At 46.5% G+C, this 17,537-nt stretch overlaps 1 protein-coding gene across 1 annotated transcript in view; it reads left to right on the plus strand.

Moving 5' to 3' along the window:
- The window catches only part of LOC137312612 (zinc finger protein 585A-like), a 61,172-nt gene that overhangs the window by 13,348 nt on the left and 30,287 nt on the right, over positions 1–17,537 (plus strand). The window contains exon 3 of the mRNA XM_067979136.1: positions 2,900–3,002. Coding sequence (XP_067835237.1) covers positions 2,900–3,002 — 103 coding nt within the window. The remainder of the gene's footprint in view (positions 1–2,899; positions 3,003–17,537) is intronic.

Here is a 17,537-nt window from a genome sequence, read left to right on the forward strand (position 1 = left end):
GAAGTCAAGTAAGTTTTTCCCTCGTGTTGGTTCGCTCACCACCTGCTGCAGGCCCAGTCTAGCAGCTATGTCCTTCAGGACTCGGCCAGCTCGGTCAGTAGTGGTGCTACCGAGCCACTCTTGATGATGGACATTGAAGTCCCCTACCCAGAGTACATTTTGTGCCCTTGCTACCCTCAGTGCTTCCTCCAAGTGGTGCTCAACATGGAGGAGGACTGATTCATCAGCTGAGGGAGGGCGGTAGGTGGTAATCAGCAGGAGGTTTTCCTTGCCCATGTTTGACCTGATTTCATGGGGTCCAGAGTCAATGTTGAGGACTCCCAGGGCCACTCCCTCCTGACTGTATATCACTGTACCACCACCTCTGGTGGGTCTGTCCTGCCGGTGGGACAGAACATACCCAGGGATGGTGATGGAAGAGTTTGGGACGTTGGCTGAAAGGTATGATTCTGTGAGTACGGCTGTTGCTTGACTAGTCTGTGGGACAGCTCTCCCAATTTTGGCACAAGTCCCCAGATGTTAGTGAGGAGGACCTTGCAGGGTCGACTGGGCTTGGTTTGCCGTTGCCGTGTCCGGTGCCTAGTGGTCCGTCCGATTTTATTCTTATTATGACTTTTCGTAGCGAGATTTTACAACTGAGTGGCTTGCTAGGCCATTTCAGAATCAACCACATTGCTGTGGGTCTGGAGTTACATATAGGCCAGACTGGGTAAGGACGGCAGGTTTCCTTTCCTAAAGGGCATTAGTGAACCAGATGGGTTTTTACGACAATCCGGTAGTTTCATGGCCATCATTACTGATACTAGGATATTAATTCCAGATTTTTATTTAATTAATTAATTGAATTTTTAAAAATTCGCCAGCTGCCGTGGCAGGATTTGAACTCATGACGTTGGATTTTAGTCCAGGCCTCTGGATTACTCGTCCAGTAACATAACCACTATGCTACCATACCCTATATGCTCCTTGACATCCAGGAGGCTCTCGGTTTGCGAGTGCCACCCTTTTTCTTTGTGGGAACATATTTGCTCTGAACCCTCACTATCTCCTCCTTGAATGCCTCCCACTGCTCTGACACTGATTTACCTTCAAGTAGCTGTTTCCAGTCCGCTTTTGCTGAATTACATTTCAGCTTAGTAAAATTGGCCTTTCCTCAATTGAGAACTTTTACTCCTGGTCTATCTTTGTCCTTTTCACATAACTACGCTAAATCTAACTGAATTATGATCCCTCCCACCAAAATGCTCTCCTACTAATATCCCTTCCACCTACTCAGCTTCATTCCCTAAAACTAAGTCCAGAACTGCAACCCCTCTTGTTGGGCTTGCTACGTACTGGCTAAAAAAAAGTTCTCGTGAATGGGAGAGCAATAGTGACAGGGGATTCCATCGTAAGGGGAACAGATAGGCGTTTCTGCGGCCGCAGACGTGACTCCAGGATGGTATGTTGCCTCCCTGGTGCTAGGGTCAAGGGTGTCATGGAGCGGCTGCAGGACATTCTGAAGGGGGAGGGTGAACAGCCAGAGGTCGTGGTCCATATCGGTACCAACGACATTGGTTTAAAAAAAAGGGATGAGGTCCTGCAAGCAGAATATAAGGAGTTAGGAAATAAATTAAAAAGCAGGACCTCTAAGGTAGTAATCTCAGGATTACTCCCAGTGCCATGTGCTAGCGAGAGCAGAAATAGGAGAATAGACCAGATGAATGCGTGGCTTGAGAGATGGTGTAGGAGGGAGGGTTTTAAATTCCTGAGGTATTGGGACCGATTCTGGGAAAGGCGGGACCTGTTCAAGCTGGACGGGTTGCACCCAAGCAGAACCGGGACCAATATCCTCGCGGGGGCATTTGCCAGTTCTGTTGGGAAGGGTTTAAACTAGCATGGCAGGGGGATGGGAACCAAAGGGTAGGTACAGATAGGACAATTCAGACCAGGAAACGGGAAGTAGAAAAGCAGATAGTGACGGAGTTAGCGACTCAGAAAAGCAAAAGAAGCAAAGGTTAAATAGTGTTCAGCACAGGAATTTGACGGGGTTTAAAGGGTATATACTTCAATGCAAGGAGTATTACAAACAAAGCAGATGAGCTAAGGGCACAGACAGACACATGGCAGCATGATATCATTGCTAGAATGGTAACCTGGCTTAAAGAGGGGGATAATTGGCAGCTCAATATCCCTGGATATAGAGTTTTCAGGCAGGATAGAGTGGGTGATTTAAAATAAAAAGGAGTGGGGTAGCATTATTGGTTAAAGAATCAATTCCAGTTGTGAGAAGGGATGATGTGCTAAATGGATCATCAATCAAGGCCATATGGGTTGAGCTAAGAAATAAAAAAGGGGCAGGCACACTACTAGGAGTATACTATAGACCCCCGAATAGCGAAAGGGAGATAGAAGAACAAATTTGTAGGCAAATTTCTGCGTGCAAAAATAAGAGGGCAATAATAGTGGGGGACTTTAACAACCCTAACATCAACTGGGATTCAAACAGTGTGAGGGGCACAGAGGGCGCAAGATTCTTGATCGGTGTCCAGGAGAACATTTTTAGCCAGTACATGACAAGCCCAACAAGAGGGGATGCAATTCTAGATTTAGTCCTGGGAAATGAAGATGGGCAAGTGAGTGACCATATTGGGGATAGTGACCACAATTCAGTTAGTTTTAGCATTATTATGGAAAAGGACAGAGTTAAATCAGGAGTAGTTTTAAATTGGGGGAAGGCAAATTTTACAGAACTAAGAGGTGATTTGGCAGAAGTGGACTAGACACAACTACTTGAGGAGAAATCAGTGGCAAGCCAGTGGGAGGCACTGAAAAGTGAAATTCTATGGGTACAATGCAGACACGTCCCCTCAAAGAAAAAGGGTGGCACTGCCAAATTTAGAGCCCCCTTGTTGTCTAGAAGTATACGAGGCAAGATAAAGCCGAAAAAGAAAGCTGATGACTGTCACAAAAAACTAAATACCGCAGAAAGCCTAGAGGAGTATAGAAAGTACAGGGATGACGTAAAAAAGGAAATAAGGAAAGCAAGGAGAGGGCATGAAAAAATATTAGCTAGTAAGATTAAAGAAAACCCAAAGATGTTTTATCAGTACATTAAGAACAAGAGGATCGCTAAGGAAAAGTTCGGACCTATCAGAGATGATGAGGGTAACTTGTGTGATGAAGCAGAGGTTGTGGTTTTAAATTAATATTTTGTCTCCGTATTCACAAGGGAAAGGGATGATCCGGACGTAGTAGTTAAAGAGGAGAGGTGTGAAATATTGGATACGGTAAACATTACGAGAGAGGAAGTACTAGAGGGACTGGAATACTTGAAAGTTGATAAGTCATCAGGACCGGATGGATTGTTTCCTCGGCTATTGAAGGAAGCCAGGGAGGAAATAGCGGATGCTCTGAGGATCATTTTCCAATCCTCACTAGATACAGGGTAGGTACTGGAGGACTGGAAGACTGCAAACATAGTACTATTGTTTAAAAAGGGTACGAGGGAAAGGCCAAACAATTATAGGCTGGTCAGTCTTACCTCGGTGGTGGGCAAACTATTAGAATCGATACTGAGAGATAGGATAAACTGTCACTTGGAAAGGCATGGTTTAATCAGGGATAGTCAGCATGGATTTGTTCAGGGAAGGTCATGCCTTATAAATCTGATTGAATTCTTTGAGGAAGTGACAAGGAGGATTGATGAGGGTAGTGCAGTGGATGTTGTCTACATGGATTTTAGTAAGGCATTTGACAAGGTCCCACATGGCAGACTGGTCAGAAAGGTAAAAGCCCATGGGATACAGGGAAATGTGGCGAATTAGATCCAAAATTGGCTCAGTAACAGGAAACAAAGGGTAAAAGTTGATGGATATCTTTGCGAATGGAAATCCGATTCCAGTGGTGTGCCATGGGGCTCGGTGTTGGGTCCCTTGCTGTTTGTGGTATATATTAATGATTTAGACTTGAATGTAGGGGGCATGATTGGCAAATTTGCAGACAACAGAAAAATTGGCCGTGTAGTTGATAGTGAAGAGGATAGCTGTAGATTCCAAGAAGATATCAATGGGTTGGTGGAGTGGGTGGAAAATGGAGTTCAACCCGGAGAAGTGTAAGGTAATGCACTTAGGGAGGGCAAACAGTAAAAGGGAATACGCAGTAAATGGGAATATATTGAGAGGGGTGGAGGACGTGAGAGACCTTGGAGTACATGTGCACAGGTCCCTGAAGGTGGCAGTACTGGTAGATAAGGTTGTGAAGAAGGCATACGGAATGCTCTCCGTTATTAGCCGAGGTATCGAATACAAAAGCAGGGATGCAATGATGCATCTGTATAAAATGCTGGTAAGGCCACAGCTGGAGTATTGTGCGCAGTTCTGGTCACCACATTACAGGGAGGACGTAATTGCTCTGGAGAGAATGCAGAGAAGATTTACAAGAATGTTGCCAGGGCTTGAAAATTGCAGCTACGAGGAGAGATTGGATAGGCTGGGGTTGTTTTCCTTGGAGCAGAGGAGGCTGAGGGGAGACTTGATTGAGGTGTACAAAATTATGAAGGGCCGAGATAGAGTAGACAGGAAGCACCTGTTTCCCCTAGCGGAAAGTTCAAGAACTAGAGGACATAGATTTAAACTGATCGGCAGAAGGATTAGAGGGGACATAAGGAAAAACTTTTTTACCCAGAGGGTGGTGGATGTATGGAATTCGCTGCCCGAATTGGTGGTAGAGGCAGGGACCCTCAACGCTTTAAAAAAATACCTGGAGCTGCACCTAAAGTGCTGTAAGCTGCAGGGCTATGGACCAGGTGCTGGAAGGTGGGATTAGAATGGGCACCTGGTTATTCTTCGAGCCGGCGCAGACACAATGGGCCGAATGGCCCCCTTCTATGCTGTATCTTTTCTATGGTTCTATGGATTTGATGGGCCAAATGGCCTCCTTCCATGCGGTAACCATTCTATGATTCTGTGAATGCATTTTAAAAATTCTCTGCCCTCTATACCTTTTACACTGATTCTATCCCAGTTAATATTAAGATAGTTAAAATCCCCTACTATTACTGCCCTCTTGTTTTTGCACTTCTCAGAAATTTGCCTACATATTTGCTGTTCTGTCTCACTCTTAATGTTTGGGGGTCTATAGTACACTCCCAGCAGTGTGATTGCCCCTTTTTTGTTCTTCACTTCAACCCATATGGCCTCATTTGATGATCCGTCTATCATATCACCCCTCCTCACAGCTGGAATTGTTTCTTTAACCAATATTGCAACCTGCACATTGGTGAGAGATACATGGAGGAAGAAACTATAAGGATTGGAAAGATTATGGTTAAAGATGAGCTTGGTTCTGAGAGTTGCGATCTTCCTGTTATTTTGTCCACTTGAGGAGTCAGACAGCATACTTTCTACCTTAAACCTATAGTATCACAGAATGATGCAGCACAGAAGGAGGCCATTCGGCCCATACTGTAATAGTCAAAACAACTGTTCGATTTAATAAATTTGCTCACCATTTTAAACTTAAATGAGGTTTGATATGATGCTCTATCTCTGTTGCCTACTTTATTACAACCAACATCTTTTTTTAATTTAATGAAACACTTCAATCTGGAACAAATCTTTCCAATTACTTTTATTCGCACAGGAACACAAGCTGCAAATGCTGCAAACACACAGCAGCCTCGGCTTTCGCCCTTTCATTCAAACCATTCTGGCAGCGCCCCCACCCCACCAGATGGTCCTGTTGGCCACAGTTAAACCGTTGCAAATGGTCAGAGTGAGGAGCAGACAGATAGTAACGGGGAACATCGTTACTTATCTACCTTTCCCTTAAATGCACCTGTGCTATTTGTGTCAACTACTTGTGGTAGCGCGATCCACATTCTTACCATTCTTTCGGTACAGAAGTTTCTCCTGCGTTGCTACTTTTAGTGATTTCTATATCTGTACCTCTAGATCCCTTTGCTCCTCTCCCCCATTTAGTCTCTTATTATACAAGCATTATGTGGCCTCCTTATTCTTCCTACCAAAATGCACCACCTCAGGTGGATGAACGTGGTGCAGTAGATGTATATATGGATTTTCAAAAGGTGTTTGATGAAGTACGATGTAACAGACTTATTCGGAAAATGGGTATTAAAGGGACGGTGGTAACTTGGGTACATAATTGGCTAAGGGATAGGAGGTAGACAGTAGTGGTGAAGGGATGTTTTTCTGACTGGAGAGAAGGGGTTGGTGTTAGAGCCATTGCTTTTCTTGTTATATATAAATCACCTGGACTTGGGTATAGGTAGTACAATTTCAAAGTTTGTGGATGATACAAAACTTAGCAATCTAGTAAATAATGAGCAGGATAGTAGCGGACTTCATGAGGACATAGACAGACTGGTGAAATGGGCAGACACGTGGGAGATGCAATTTATTGCGGATCAGTGTGAAGTGATGAACTTTGGGAGGCAGTATAATCTAAACGGTACTATTTTGAGGGGGTGCAAGAGCAGAGGGACCCGGGGGTGCAAATTCACAAATCTTTGAAGGAGGCAGGTCAAATTGATAAGGCGGTTAAGAAAGCAAATGGGATACTTGGCTTTGTAAATAGGGGCATTGAATTAAAATAAGTCATCATGTTAAACCTTTACAAATCACTGGTTAGGCCTCAGCTGGAGGATTGTGTACAATTCTGGGCCCCACACTGCAGGAAGGATGTCAAGGCCTTGGACAGGGTACAGAGGAGGTTGATCAGGATGATACCAGGGATGAGAGACTTCAATCATGTGAAGAGATTGGAGAAGCTGGAATTATTCTCCTGAGAGCAGAGAAGGCTATGGGGAGACCTAATAGAGGTATTCACAATTCTGAGGGGTTTTAATAGAGCATGGAGGAAGAAACCATTTCCTCTGGCAAGCAGGTCGTTAACCAGAGATCATAGATTTAAAATAATTGGCAAAAGAACGAGAGTGGAAATTAGGAGAATTTTTTCAGGCGGAGGGGTTGTTAACATCTACCTGAAAGAGTGGTGGAAGCAGATTCCATTCGAACTTTCAAAAAGCAGTTGGACATGCATTTGAAGAGGACTAATTTGCAGGATTATGGGGAAAAAGCTGGGGTGCGGTAAATTGAACAGCTCTTTCAAAGAGCCGGCACAGGCATGACGGGCCAAATGGCTATGGAGAGTGGACGAATTGGATAAATTCACAGGGCGATGGGGACTGGATCTAATTGGATAAATTCACAGGGCGATGGGGAGTGGACGAATTGGATAAATTCACAGGGCGATGGGGACTGGATCTAATTGGATAAATTCACAGGGCGATGGGGAGTGAGTCCAATTGGATAAATTCACAGGGCGATGGGGAGTGGGTCCAATTGGATAAATTCACAGGGCGATGGGGAGTGGGTCTAATTGGATAAATTCACAGGGCGATGGGGAGTGGGTCTAATTGGATAAATTCACAGGGCGATGGGGAGTGGGTCTAATTGGATAAATTCACAGGGCGATGGGGAGTGGGTCTAATTGGATCAATTGACTGGGCGATGGGGAGTGAGTCTCATTGGATAAACTCACAGGGCGATGGGGAGTGGGTCTCATTGGATAAATTCACAGGGCGATGGGGAGTGGGTCAAATTGGATAAATTCACAGGGCGATGGGGAGTGGGTCTAATTGGATAAACTCACAGGGCGATGGGGAGTGGGTCTAATTGGATAAACTCACATAAAAATGGGGAATGGGTCCAATTGGATAAATTCACAAGGCGATGGGGAGTGGGTCTCATTGGATAAATACACAGGGTGATAGGAACTGGGTCTAATTGGATAAATACACAGGGCGATAGGAACTGGGTCTCATTGGATAAATTCACAGGGCGATGGGGACTGGGTCCAATTGGATAAATTCACAGGGCGAAGGGGACTGGGTCGAATTGGATAAATTCACAGGGCGATGGGGAGTGGTTCTAATTGGATAAATTCACAGGGCGATGGGGAGTGGTTCTAATTGGATAAATTCACAGGGCGATGGGGACTGGGTCGAATGGGATAAATTCACATGACGATGGGGAATGCGTCTAATTGGGTAAATTCACAGGGCGATGGGGAATGGGTCTCATTGGATAAATACACAGGGTGATAGGAACTGGGTCTAATTGGATAAATTCACAGGGCGATGGGGAGTGGGTCTAATTGGATAAATTCACAGGGCAAAAGGGACTGGGTCTAATTGGATAAATACACAGGGTGATAGGAACTGGGTCTAATTGGATAAATTCACAGGGCGATGGGGACTGGGTCCAATTGGATAAATTCACAGGGCGATGGGGAGTGGGTCTAATTGGATAAATTCATATGAAAATGGGGAATGGGTCCAATTGGATAAATTCACAGGGTGATAGGGACTGGGTCCAATTGGATAAATTTACATGGCGATGGGGAGTGGGTCTGACTGGATATATTCACAGGGCGATGGGGAGTGGGTCTCATTGGATAAAATCACAGGGCGATGGGAACTGGGTCTAATTGGATAAAATCACAGGGCGATGGGAACTGGGTCCAATTGGATAAATTCACGTGAAAATGGGGAATGGGTCCAATTGGATAAATTCACAGGGCGATGGGTTTGGGTCTAATTGGATAAATTTACATGGCGTTGGGGAGTGGGTCTGACTGGATATATTCACAGGGCGATGGGGAGTGGGTCTAATTGGATAAATTCACAGGGCGATGGGCAGTGGGTCTAATTGGATAAATTCACAGGCCGATGGGGAGTGGGTCGATTTGGATCAATTCACAGGGCGATGGGCAGTGGGTCTAATTGGATAAATTCACAGGGCGATGGGCAGTGGGTCGAATTGGATAAATTCACAGGGCGATGGGGACTGGGTCTAATTGGATAAATTCACAGGGCGATGGGGAGTGGGTCTAATTGGATAAATTCACAGGGCGATGGGGAGTGGGTCTAATTGGATAAATTCACAGGGCGATGGGGAGTGGGTCTAATTGGATCAATTGACTGGGCGATGGGGAGTGAGTCTAATTGGATAAACTCACAGGGCGATGGGGAGTGGGTCTCATTGGATAAATTCACAGGGCGATGGGGAGTGGGTCAAATTGGATAAATTCACAGGGCGATGGGGAGTGGGTCTAATTGGATAAACTCACAGGGCGATGGGGAGTGGGTCTAATTGGATAAACTCACATGAAAATGGGGAATGGGTCCAATTGGATAAATTCACAAGGCGATGGGGAGTGGGTCTCATTGGATAAATACACAGGGTGATAGGAACTGGGTCTAATTGGATAAATACACAGGGCGATAGGAACTGGGTCTCATTGGATAAATTCACAGGGCGATGGGGACTGGGTCCAATTGGATAAATTCACAGGGCGAAGGGGACTGGGTCGAATTGGATAAATTCACAGGGCGATGGGGAGTGGTTCCAATTGGATAAATTCACAGGGCGATGGGGAGTGGTTCTAATTGGATAAATTCACAGGGCGATGGGGACTGGGTCGAATGGGATAAATTCACATGACGATGGGGAATGCGTCTAATTGGGTAAATTCACAGGGCGATGGGGAATGGGTCTCATTGGATAAATACACAGGGTGATAGGAACTGGGTCCAATTGGATAAATTCACAGGGCGATGGGGAGTGGGTCTAATTGGATAAATTCACAGGGCAAAAGGGACTGGGTCTAATTGGATAAATACACAGGGTGATAGGAACTGGGTCTAATTGGATAAATTCACAGGGCGATGGGGACTGGGTCCAATTGGATAAATTCACAGGGCGATGGGAACTGGGTCGAATTGGATAAATTCACGTGAAAATGGGGAATGGGTCCAATTGGATAAATTCACAGGGCGATGGGGACTGGGTCTAATTGGATAAATTTACATGGCGTTGGGGAGTGGGTCTGACTGGATATATTCACAGGGCGATGGGAAGTTGGTCCAATTGGATTAATTCACAGGGCGATGGGAACTGGGTCCAATTGGATAAATTCACAGGGCGATGGCGACTGGGTCAAATTGGATGAATTCACAGGGCGATGGGGAGTGGGTCTAATTGGATAAATTCACAGGGCGATGGGGAGTGGGTCGATTTGGATAAATTCACAGGGCGATGGGGATTGCGTCTAATTGGATAAATTCACATGAAAATGGGGAATGGGTCTGGTTGGATAAATTCACGAGGCGATGGGAACTGGGTCTAATTGGATCAATTCACAGGGCGATGGGGAGTGGGTCGATTTGGATAAATTCACAGGGCGATGGGCAGTGGGTCTAATTGGATAAATTCACAGGCCGATGGGCAGTGGGTCGAATTGGATAAATTCACAGGGCGATGGGGAGTGGGTCTAATTGGATCAATTGACTGGGCGATGGGGAGTGAGTCTAATTGGATAAACTCACAGGGCGATGGGGAGTGGGTCTCATTGGATAAATTCACAGGGCGATGGGGAGTGGGTCAAATTGGATAAATTCACAGGGCGATGGGGAGTGGGTCTAATTGGATAAACTCACAGGGCGATGGGGACTGGGTCGAATGGGATAAATTCACATGACGATGGGGAATGCGTCTAATTGGGTAAATTCACAGGGCGATGGAGAATGGGTCTCATTGGATAAATACACAGGGTGATAGGAACTGGGTCTAATTGGATAAATTCACAGGGCGATGGGGAGTGGGTCTAATTGGATAAATTCACAGGGCAAAAGGGACTGGGTCTAATTGGATAAATACACAGGGTGATAGGAACTGGGTTGAATTGGATAAATTCACAGGGCGATGGGGACTGGGTCCAATTGGATAAATTCACAGGGCGATGGGGAGTGGGTCTAATTGGATAAATTCATATGAAAATGGGGAATGGGTCCAATTGGATAAATTCACAGGGCGATAGGGACTGGGTCCAATTGGATAAATTTACATGGCGATGGGGAGTGGGTCTGACTGGATATATTCACAGGGCGATGGGGAGTGGGTCTCATTGGATAAAATCACAGGGCGATGGGAACTGGGTCTAATTGGATAAAATCACAGGGCGATGGGAACTGGGTCTAATTGGATAAATTCACGTGAAAATGGGGACTGGGTCTAATTGGATAAATTTACATGGCGTTGGGGAGTGGGTCTGACTGGATATATTCACAGGGCGATGGGAAGTTGGTCCAATTGGATTAATTCACAGGGCGATGGGAACTGGGTCCAATTGGATAAATTCACAGGGCGATGGCGACTGGGTCAAATTGGATGAATTCACATGGCGATGGGGAGTGGGTCTAATTGGATAAATTCATATGAAAATGGGGAATGGGTCCAATTGGATAAATTCACAAGGCGATGCGGAGTGGGTCCAATCGGGTAAATTCACAGGACGATGGGGACTAGGTCTAATTGGATAAATTCACAGGGCGATGGGGACTGGGGCGAATTGGATAAATTCACAGGGCGATGGGGAGTGGGTCGAATTGGATAAATTCACAGGGCGATGGGGAATGGGTCTAATTGGATAAATGCACAGGGCGATGGGGAGTGAGTCTTATTTGATAAATTCACATGGCGATGGGTCTGGGTCTCATTGGATAAATTCACATGGCGATGGGGACTGGCTCCAATTGGATAAATTCACAGGGCGAAGGGGACTGGGTCGAATTGGATAAATTCACAGGGCGAAGGGGACTGGGTCGAATTGGATAAATTCACAGAGCGATGGGGACTGGGGCGAATGGGATAAATTCACATGACGATAGGGAATGGGTCTAATTGGGTAAATTCACAGGGCGATGGGGACTGGGTCTAATTGGGTAAATTCACAGGGCGATGGGGACTGGGTCCAATTGGATAAATTCACAGGGCGATGGGGAGGGGGTCCAATTGGATAAATTCACAGGGCGATGGGGATTGGGTCTAATTGGATAAATTCACATGAAAATGGGGAATGGGTCTGGTTGGATAAATTCACGAGGCGATGGGGACTGGGTCGAATTGGATAAATTCACAGGGCGATGGGGAGTGGGTCCAATTGGATAAATTCACAGAGCGATGGGGAGTGGGTTTAATTGGGTAAATTCACAGGGCGATGGGGAGTGGGTCGAATTGGGTAAATTCACAGGGCGATGGGGATTGGGTCTAATTGGATAAATTCACGAGGCGATGTGGACTGGGTCGAATTGGATAAATTCACAGGGCGATGGGGAGTGGGTCGAATTGGATAAATTCACAGGGCGATGGGGAGTGGGTCTAATTGGATCAATTGACTGGGCGATGGGGAGTGAGTCTAATTGGATAAACTCACAGGGCGATGGGGAGTGGGTCTAATTGGATAAATTCACAGGGCGATGGGGACTGGGTCCAATTGGATAAATTCACATGGCGATAGGGACTGGGTCCAATTGGATAAATTTACATGGCGATGGGGAGTGGGTCTGACTGGATATATTCACAGGGCGATGGGGAGTGGGTCTCATTGGATAAAATCACAGGGCGATGGGAACTGGGTCTAATTGGATAAAATCACAGGGCGATGGGAACTGGGTCTAATTGGATAAATTCACGTGAAAATGGGGAATGGGTCCAATTGGATAAATTCACAGGGCGATGGGGACTGGGTCTAATTGGATAAATTTACATGGCGTTGGGGAGTGGGTCTGACTGGATATATTCACAGGGCGATGGGAAGTTGGTCCAATTGGATTAATTCACAGGGCGATGGGAACTGGGTCCAATTGGATAAATTCACAGGGCGATGGTGACTGGGTCAAATTGGATGAATTCACAGGGCGATGGGGAGTGGGTCTAATTGGATAAATTCACAGGGCGATGGGGAGTGGGTCGATTTGGATAAATTCACAGGGCGATGGGGATTGCGTCTAATTGGATAAATTCACATGAAAATGGGGAATGGGTCTGGTTGGATAAATTCACGAGGCGATGGGAACTGGGTCTAATTGGATCAATTCACAGGGCGATGGGGAGTGGGTCGATTTGGATAAATTCACAGGGCGATGGGCAGTGGGTCTAATTGGATAAATTCACAGGCCGATGGGCAGTGGGTCGAATTGGATAAATTCACAGGGCGATGGGGAGTGGGTCTAATTGGATCAATTGACTGGGCGATGGGGAGTGAGTCTAATTGGATAAACTCACAGGGCGATGGGGAGTGGGTCTCATTGGATAAATTCACAGGGCGATGGGGAGTGGGTCAAATTGGATAAATTCACAGGGCGATGGGGAGTGGGTCTAATTGGATAAACTCACAGGGCGATGGGGAGTGGGTCTAATTGGATAAATTCACATGAAAATGGGGAATGGGTCCAATTGGATAAATTCACAAGGCGATGGGGAGTGGGTCTCATTGGATAAATACACAGGGTGGTAGGAACTGGGTCTAATTGGATAAATACACAGGGCGATAGGAACTGGGTCTCATTGGATAAATTCACAGGGCGATGGGGACTGGGTCCAATTGGATAAATTCACAGGGCGAAGGGGACTGGGTCGAATTGGATAAATTCACAGGGCGATGGGGAGTGGGTCTAATTAGATAAATTCACAGGGCGATGGGGACTGGGTCGAATGGGATAAATTCACATGACGATGGGGAATGCGTCTAATTGGGTAAATTCACAGGGCGATGGAGAATGGGTCTCATTGGATAAATACACAGGGTGATAGGAACTGGGTCTAATTGGATAAATTCACAGGGCGATGGGGAGTGGGTCTAATTGGATAAATTCACAGGGCAAAAGGGACTGGGTCTAATTGGATAAATACACAGGGTGATAGGAACTGGGTCGAATTGGATAAATTCACAGGGCGATGGGGACTGGGTCCAATTGGATAAATTCACAGGGCGATGGGGAGTGGGTCTAATTGGATAAATTCATATGAAAATGGGGAATGGGTCCAATTGGATAAATTCACAGGGCGATAGGGACTGGGTCCAATTGGATAAATTTACATGGCGATGGGGAGTGGGTCTGACTGGATATATTCACAGGGCGATGGGGAGTGGGTCTCATTGGATAAAATCACAGGGCGATGGGAACTGGGTCTAATTGGATAAAATCACAGGGCGATGGGAACTGGGTCTAATTGGATAAATTCACGTGAAAATGGGGAATGGGTCCTATTGGATAAATTCACAGGGCGATGGGGACTGGGTCTAATTGGATAAATTTACATGGCGTTGGGGAGTGGGTCTGACTGGATATATTCACAGGGCGATGGGAAGTTGGTCCAATTGGATTAATTCACAGGGCGATGGGAACTGGGTCCAATTGGATAAATTCACAGGGCGATGGCGACTGGGTCAAATTGGATGAATTCACATGGCGATGGGGAGTGGGTCTAATTGGATAAATTCATATGAAAATGGGGAATGGGTCCAATTGGATAAATTCACAAGGCGATGCGGAGTGGGTCCAATCGGGTAAATTCACAGGACGATGGGGACGAGGTCTAATTGGATAAATTCACAGGGCGATGGGGACTGGGGCGAATTGGATAAATTCACAGGGCGATGGGGAGTGGGTCGAATTGGATAAATTCACAGGGCGATGGGGAATGGGTCTAATTGGATAAATGCACAGGGCGATGGGGAGTGAGTCTTATTTGATAAATTCACATGGCGATGGGTCTGGGTCTAATTGGATAAATTCACATGGCGATGGGGACTGGCTCCAATTGGATAAATTCACAGGGCGAAGGGGACTGGGTCGAATTGGATAAATTCACAGAGCGATGGGGACTGGGGCGAATGGGATAAATTCACATGACGATAGGGAATGGGTCTAATTGGGTAAATTCACAGGGCGATGGGGACTGGGTCTAATTGGGTAAATTCACAGGGCGATGGGGACTGGGTCCAATTGGATAAATTCACAGGGCGATGGGGAGGGGGTCCAATTGGATAAATTCACAGGGCGATGGGGATTGGGTCTAATTGGATAAATTCACATGAAAATGGGGAATGGGTCTGGTTGGATAAATTCACGAGGCGATGGGGACTGGGTCGAATTGGATAAATTCACAGGGCGATGGGGAGTGGGTCCAATTGGATAAATTCACAGAGCGATGGGGAGTGGGTTTAATTGGGTAAATTCACAGGGCGATGGGGAGTGGGTCGAATTGGGTAAATTCACAGGGCGATGGGGATTGGGTCTAATTGGATAAATTCACGAGGCGATGTGGACTGGGTCGAATTGGATAAATTCACAGGGCGATGGGGAGTGGGTCGAATTGGATAAATTCACAGGGCGATGGGGAGTGGGTCTAATTGGATCAATTGACTGGGCGATGGGGAGTGAGTCTAATTGGATAAACTCACAGGGCGATGGGGAGTGGGTCTAATTGGATAAATTCACAGGGCGATGGGGACTGGGTCCAATTGCATAAATTCACAGGGCGATGGGGACTGGGTCCAATTGGATAAATTCACATGAAAATGGGGAATGGGTCGAATTGGATAAATTCACAAGGCGATGGGGAGTGGGTCTCATTGGATAAATACACAGGGTGATAGGAACTGGGTCTCATTGGATAAATTCACAGGGCGATGGGGAGTGAGTCTTATTTGATAAATTCACACGGCGATGGGTCTGGGTCCAATTGGATAAATTCACAGGGGGATGGGGACTGGGTCCAATTGGATAAATTCACAGGGCGAAGGGGACTGGGTCGAATTGGATAAATTCACAGGGCGATGGGGAGTGGGTCTAATTGGGTAAATTCACAGGGCGAAGGAGACTGGGTCGAATTGGATAAATTCACAGGGCGATGGGGAGTGGGTCTAATTGGGTAAATTCACAGGGCGATGGGGAGTGAGTCCAATTGGATAAATTCACAGGGCGATGGGGATTGGGTCCAATTGGATAAATTCACAGGGCGATGGGGAGTGGGTCGAATTGGATAAATTCACAGGGCGATGGGGACTGGGTCTAATTGGATAAATTCACAGGGCGATGGGGACTGGGTCGAATTGGATAAATTCACAGGGCGATGGGGAGTGGGTCGAATTGGATAAATTCACAGGGCGATGGGGAGTGAGTCTAATTGGATAAATTCACACGGCGATGGGTCTGGGTCTAATTGGATAAATTCACAGGGCGATGGGGAGTGGGTCTAATTGGATAAATTCACAGGGCGATGGGGACTGGGTCCAATTGCATAAATTCACAGGGCGATGGGGACTGGGTCTAATTGGATAAATTCACAAGGCGATGGGGAGTGGGTCTCATTGGATGAATTCACAGGGCGATGGGGAGTGGGTCTAATCGGATAAATTCACAGGGTGATCGGAACTTGGTCTCATTGGATAAATTCACAGGACGATGGGGAGTGGGTCCAATTGGATAAATACACAGGGCGATAGGAACTGGGTCTCATTGGATAAATTCACAGGGCGATGGGGAGTGAGTCTTATTTGATAAATGCACATGGCGATGGGTCTGGGTCTAATTGGATAAATTCACAGGGCGATGGGGACTGGGTGCAATTGGATAACTTCACAGGGCGAAGGGGACTGGGTCGAATTGGATAAATTCACAGGGCGATGGGGAGTGGCTCTAATTGGATACATTCACAGGGCGATGGGGACTGGGTCCAATTGGATAAATACAGAGGGCGATGGGGAGTGGGTCTAATTGGATAAATTCACAGGCAATGGGGACTGGGTCTAATTGGATAAATTCACAGGGCAATGGGGACTGGGTCTAATTGGATAAATGCACAGGGAGATGGGGACTGGGTCTAATTGGATCAATTCACAGGGCGATAGGGACTCGGTCTAATTGGATAAATGTACATGGCGTTGGGGAGTGGGTCAAATTGGATAAATTCACAGGGCGATGGGGAGTGGGTCGAATTGGATAAATTCACAGGGCGATGGGGACTGGGTCTAATTGGATAAATTCACAGGGCGATGGGGAGTGGGTCTAATTGGATAAATTCACAGGGCGATGGGGAGTGGGTCTAATTGGATCAATTGACTGGGCGATGGGGAGTGAGTCTAATTGGATAAACTCACAGGGCGATGGGGAGTGGGTCTCATTGGATAAATTCACAGGGCGATGGGGAGTGGGTCAAATTGGATAAATTCACAGGGCGATGGGGAGTGGGTCTAATTGGATAAACTCACAGGGCGATGGGGAGTGGGTCTAATTGGATAAATTCACATGAAAATGGGGAATGGGTCCAATTGGATAAATTCACAAGGCGATGGGGAGTGGGTCTCATTGGATAAATACACAGGGCGATAGGAACTGGGTCTCATTGGATAAATTCACAGGGCGATGGGGAGTGAGTCTTATTTGATAAATTCACACAGCGATGGGTCTGGGTCTAATTGGATAAATTCACAGGGCGATGGGGACTGGGTCCAATTGGATAAATTCACAGGGCGAAGGGGAGTGGGTCGAATTGGATAAATTCACAGGGCGATGGGGAGTGGTTCTAATTGGATAAATTCACAGGGCGATGGGGAGTGTTTCTAATTGGATAAATTCACAGGGCGATGGGGACTGGGTCGAATGGGATAAATTCACATGACGATGGGGA

The sequence above is a fragment of the Heptranchias perlo genome, unplaced genomic scaffold (genome assembly GCF_035084215.1).
Source record: "Heptranchias perlo isolate sHepPer1 unplaced genomic scaffold, sHepPer1.hap1 HAP1_SCAFFOLD_43, whole genome shotgun sequence".
Lineage (NCBI taxonomy): Eukaryota > Metazoa > Chordata > Chondrichthyes > Hexanchiformes > Hexanchidae > Heptranchias > Heptranchias perlo.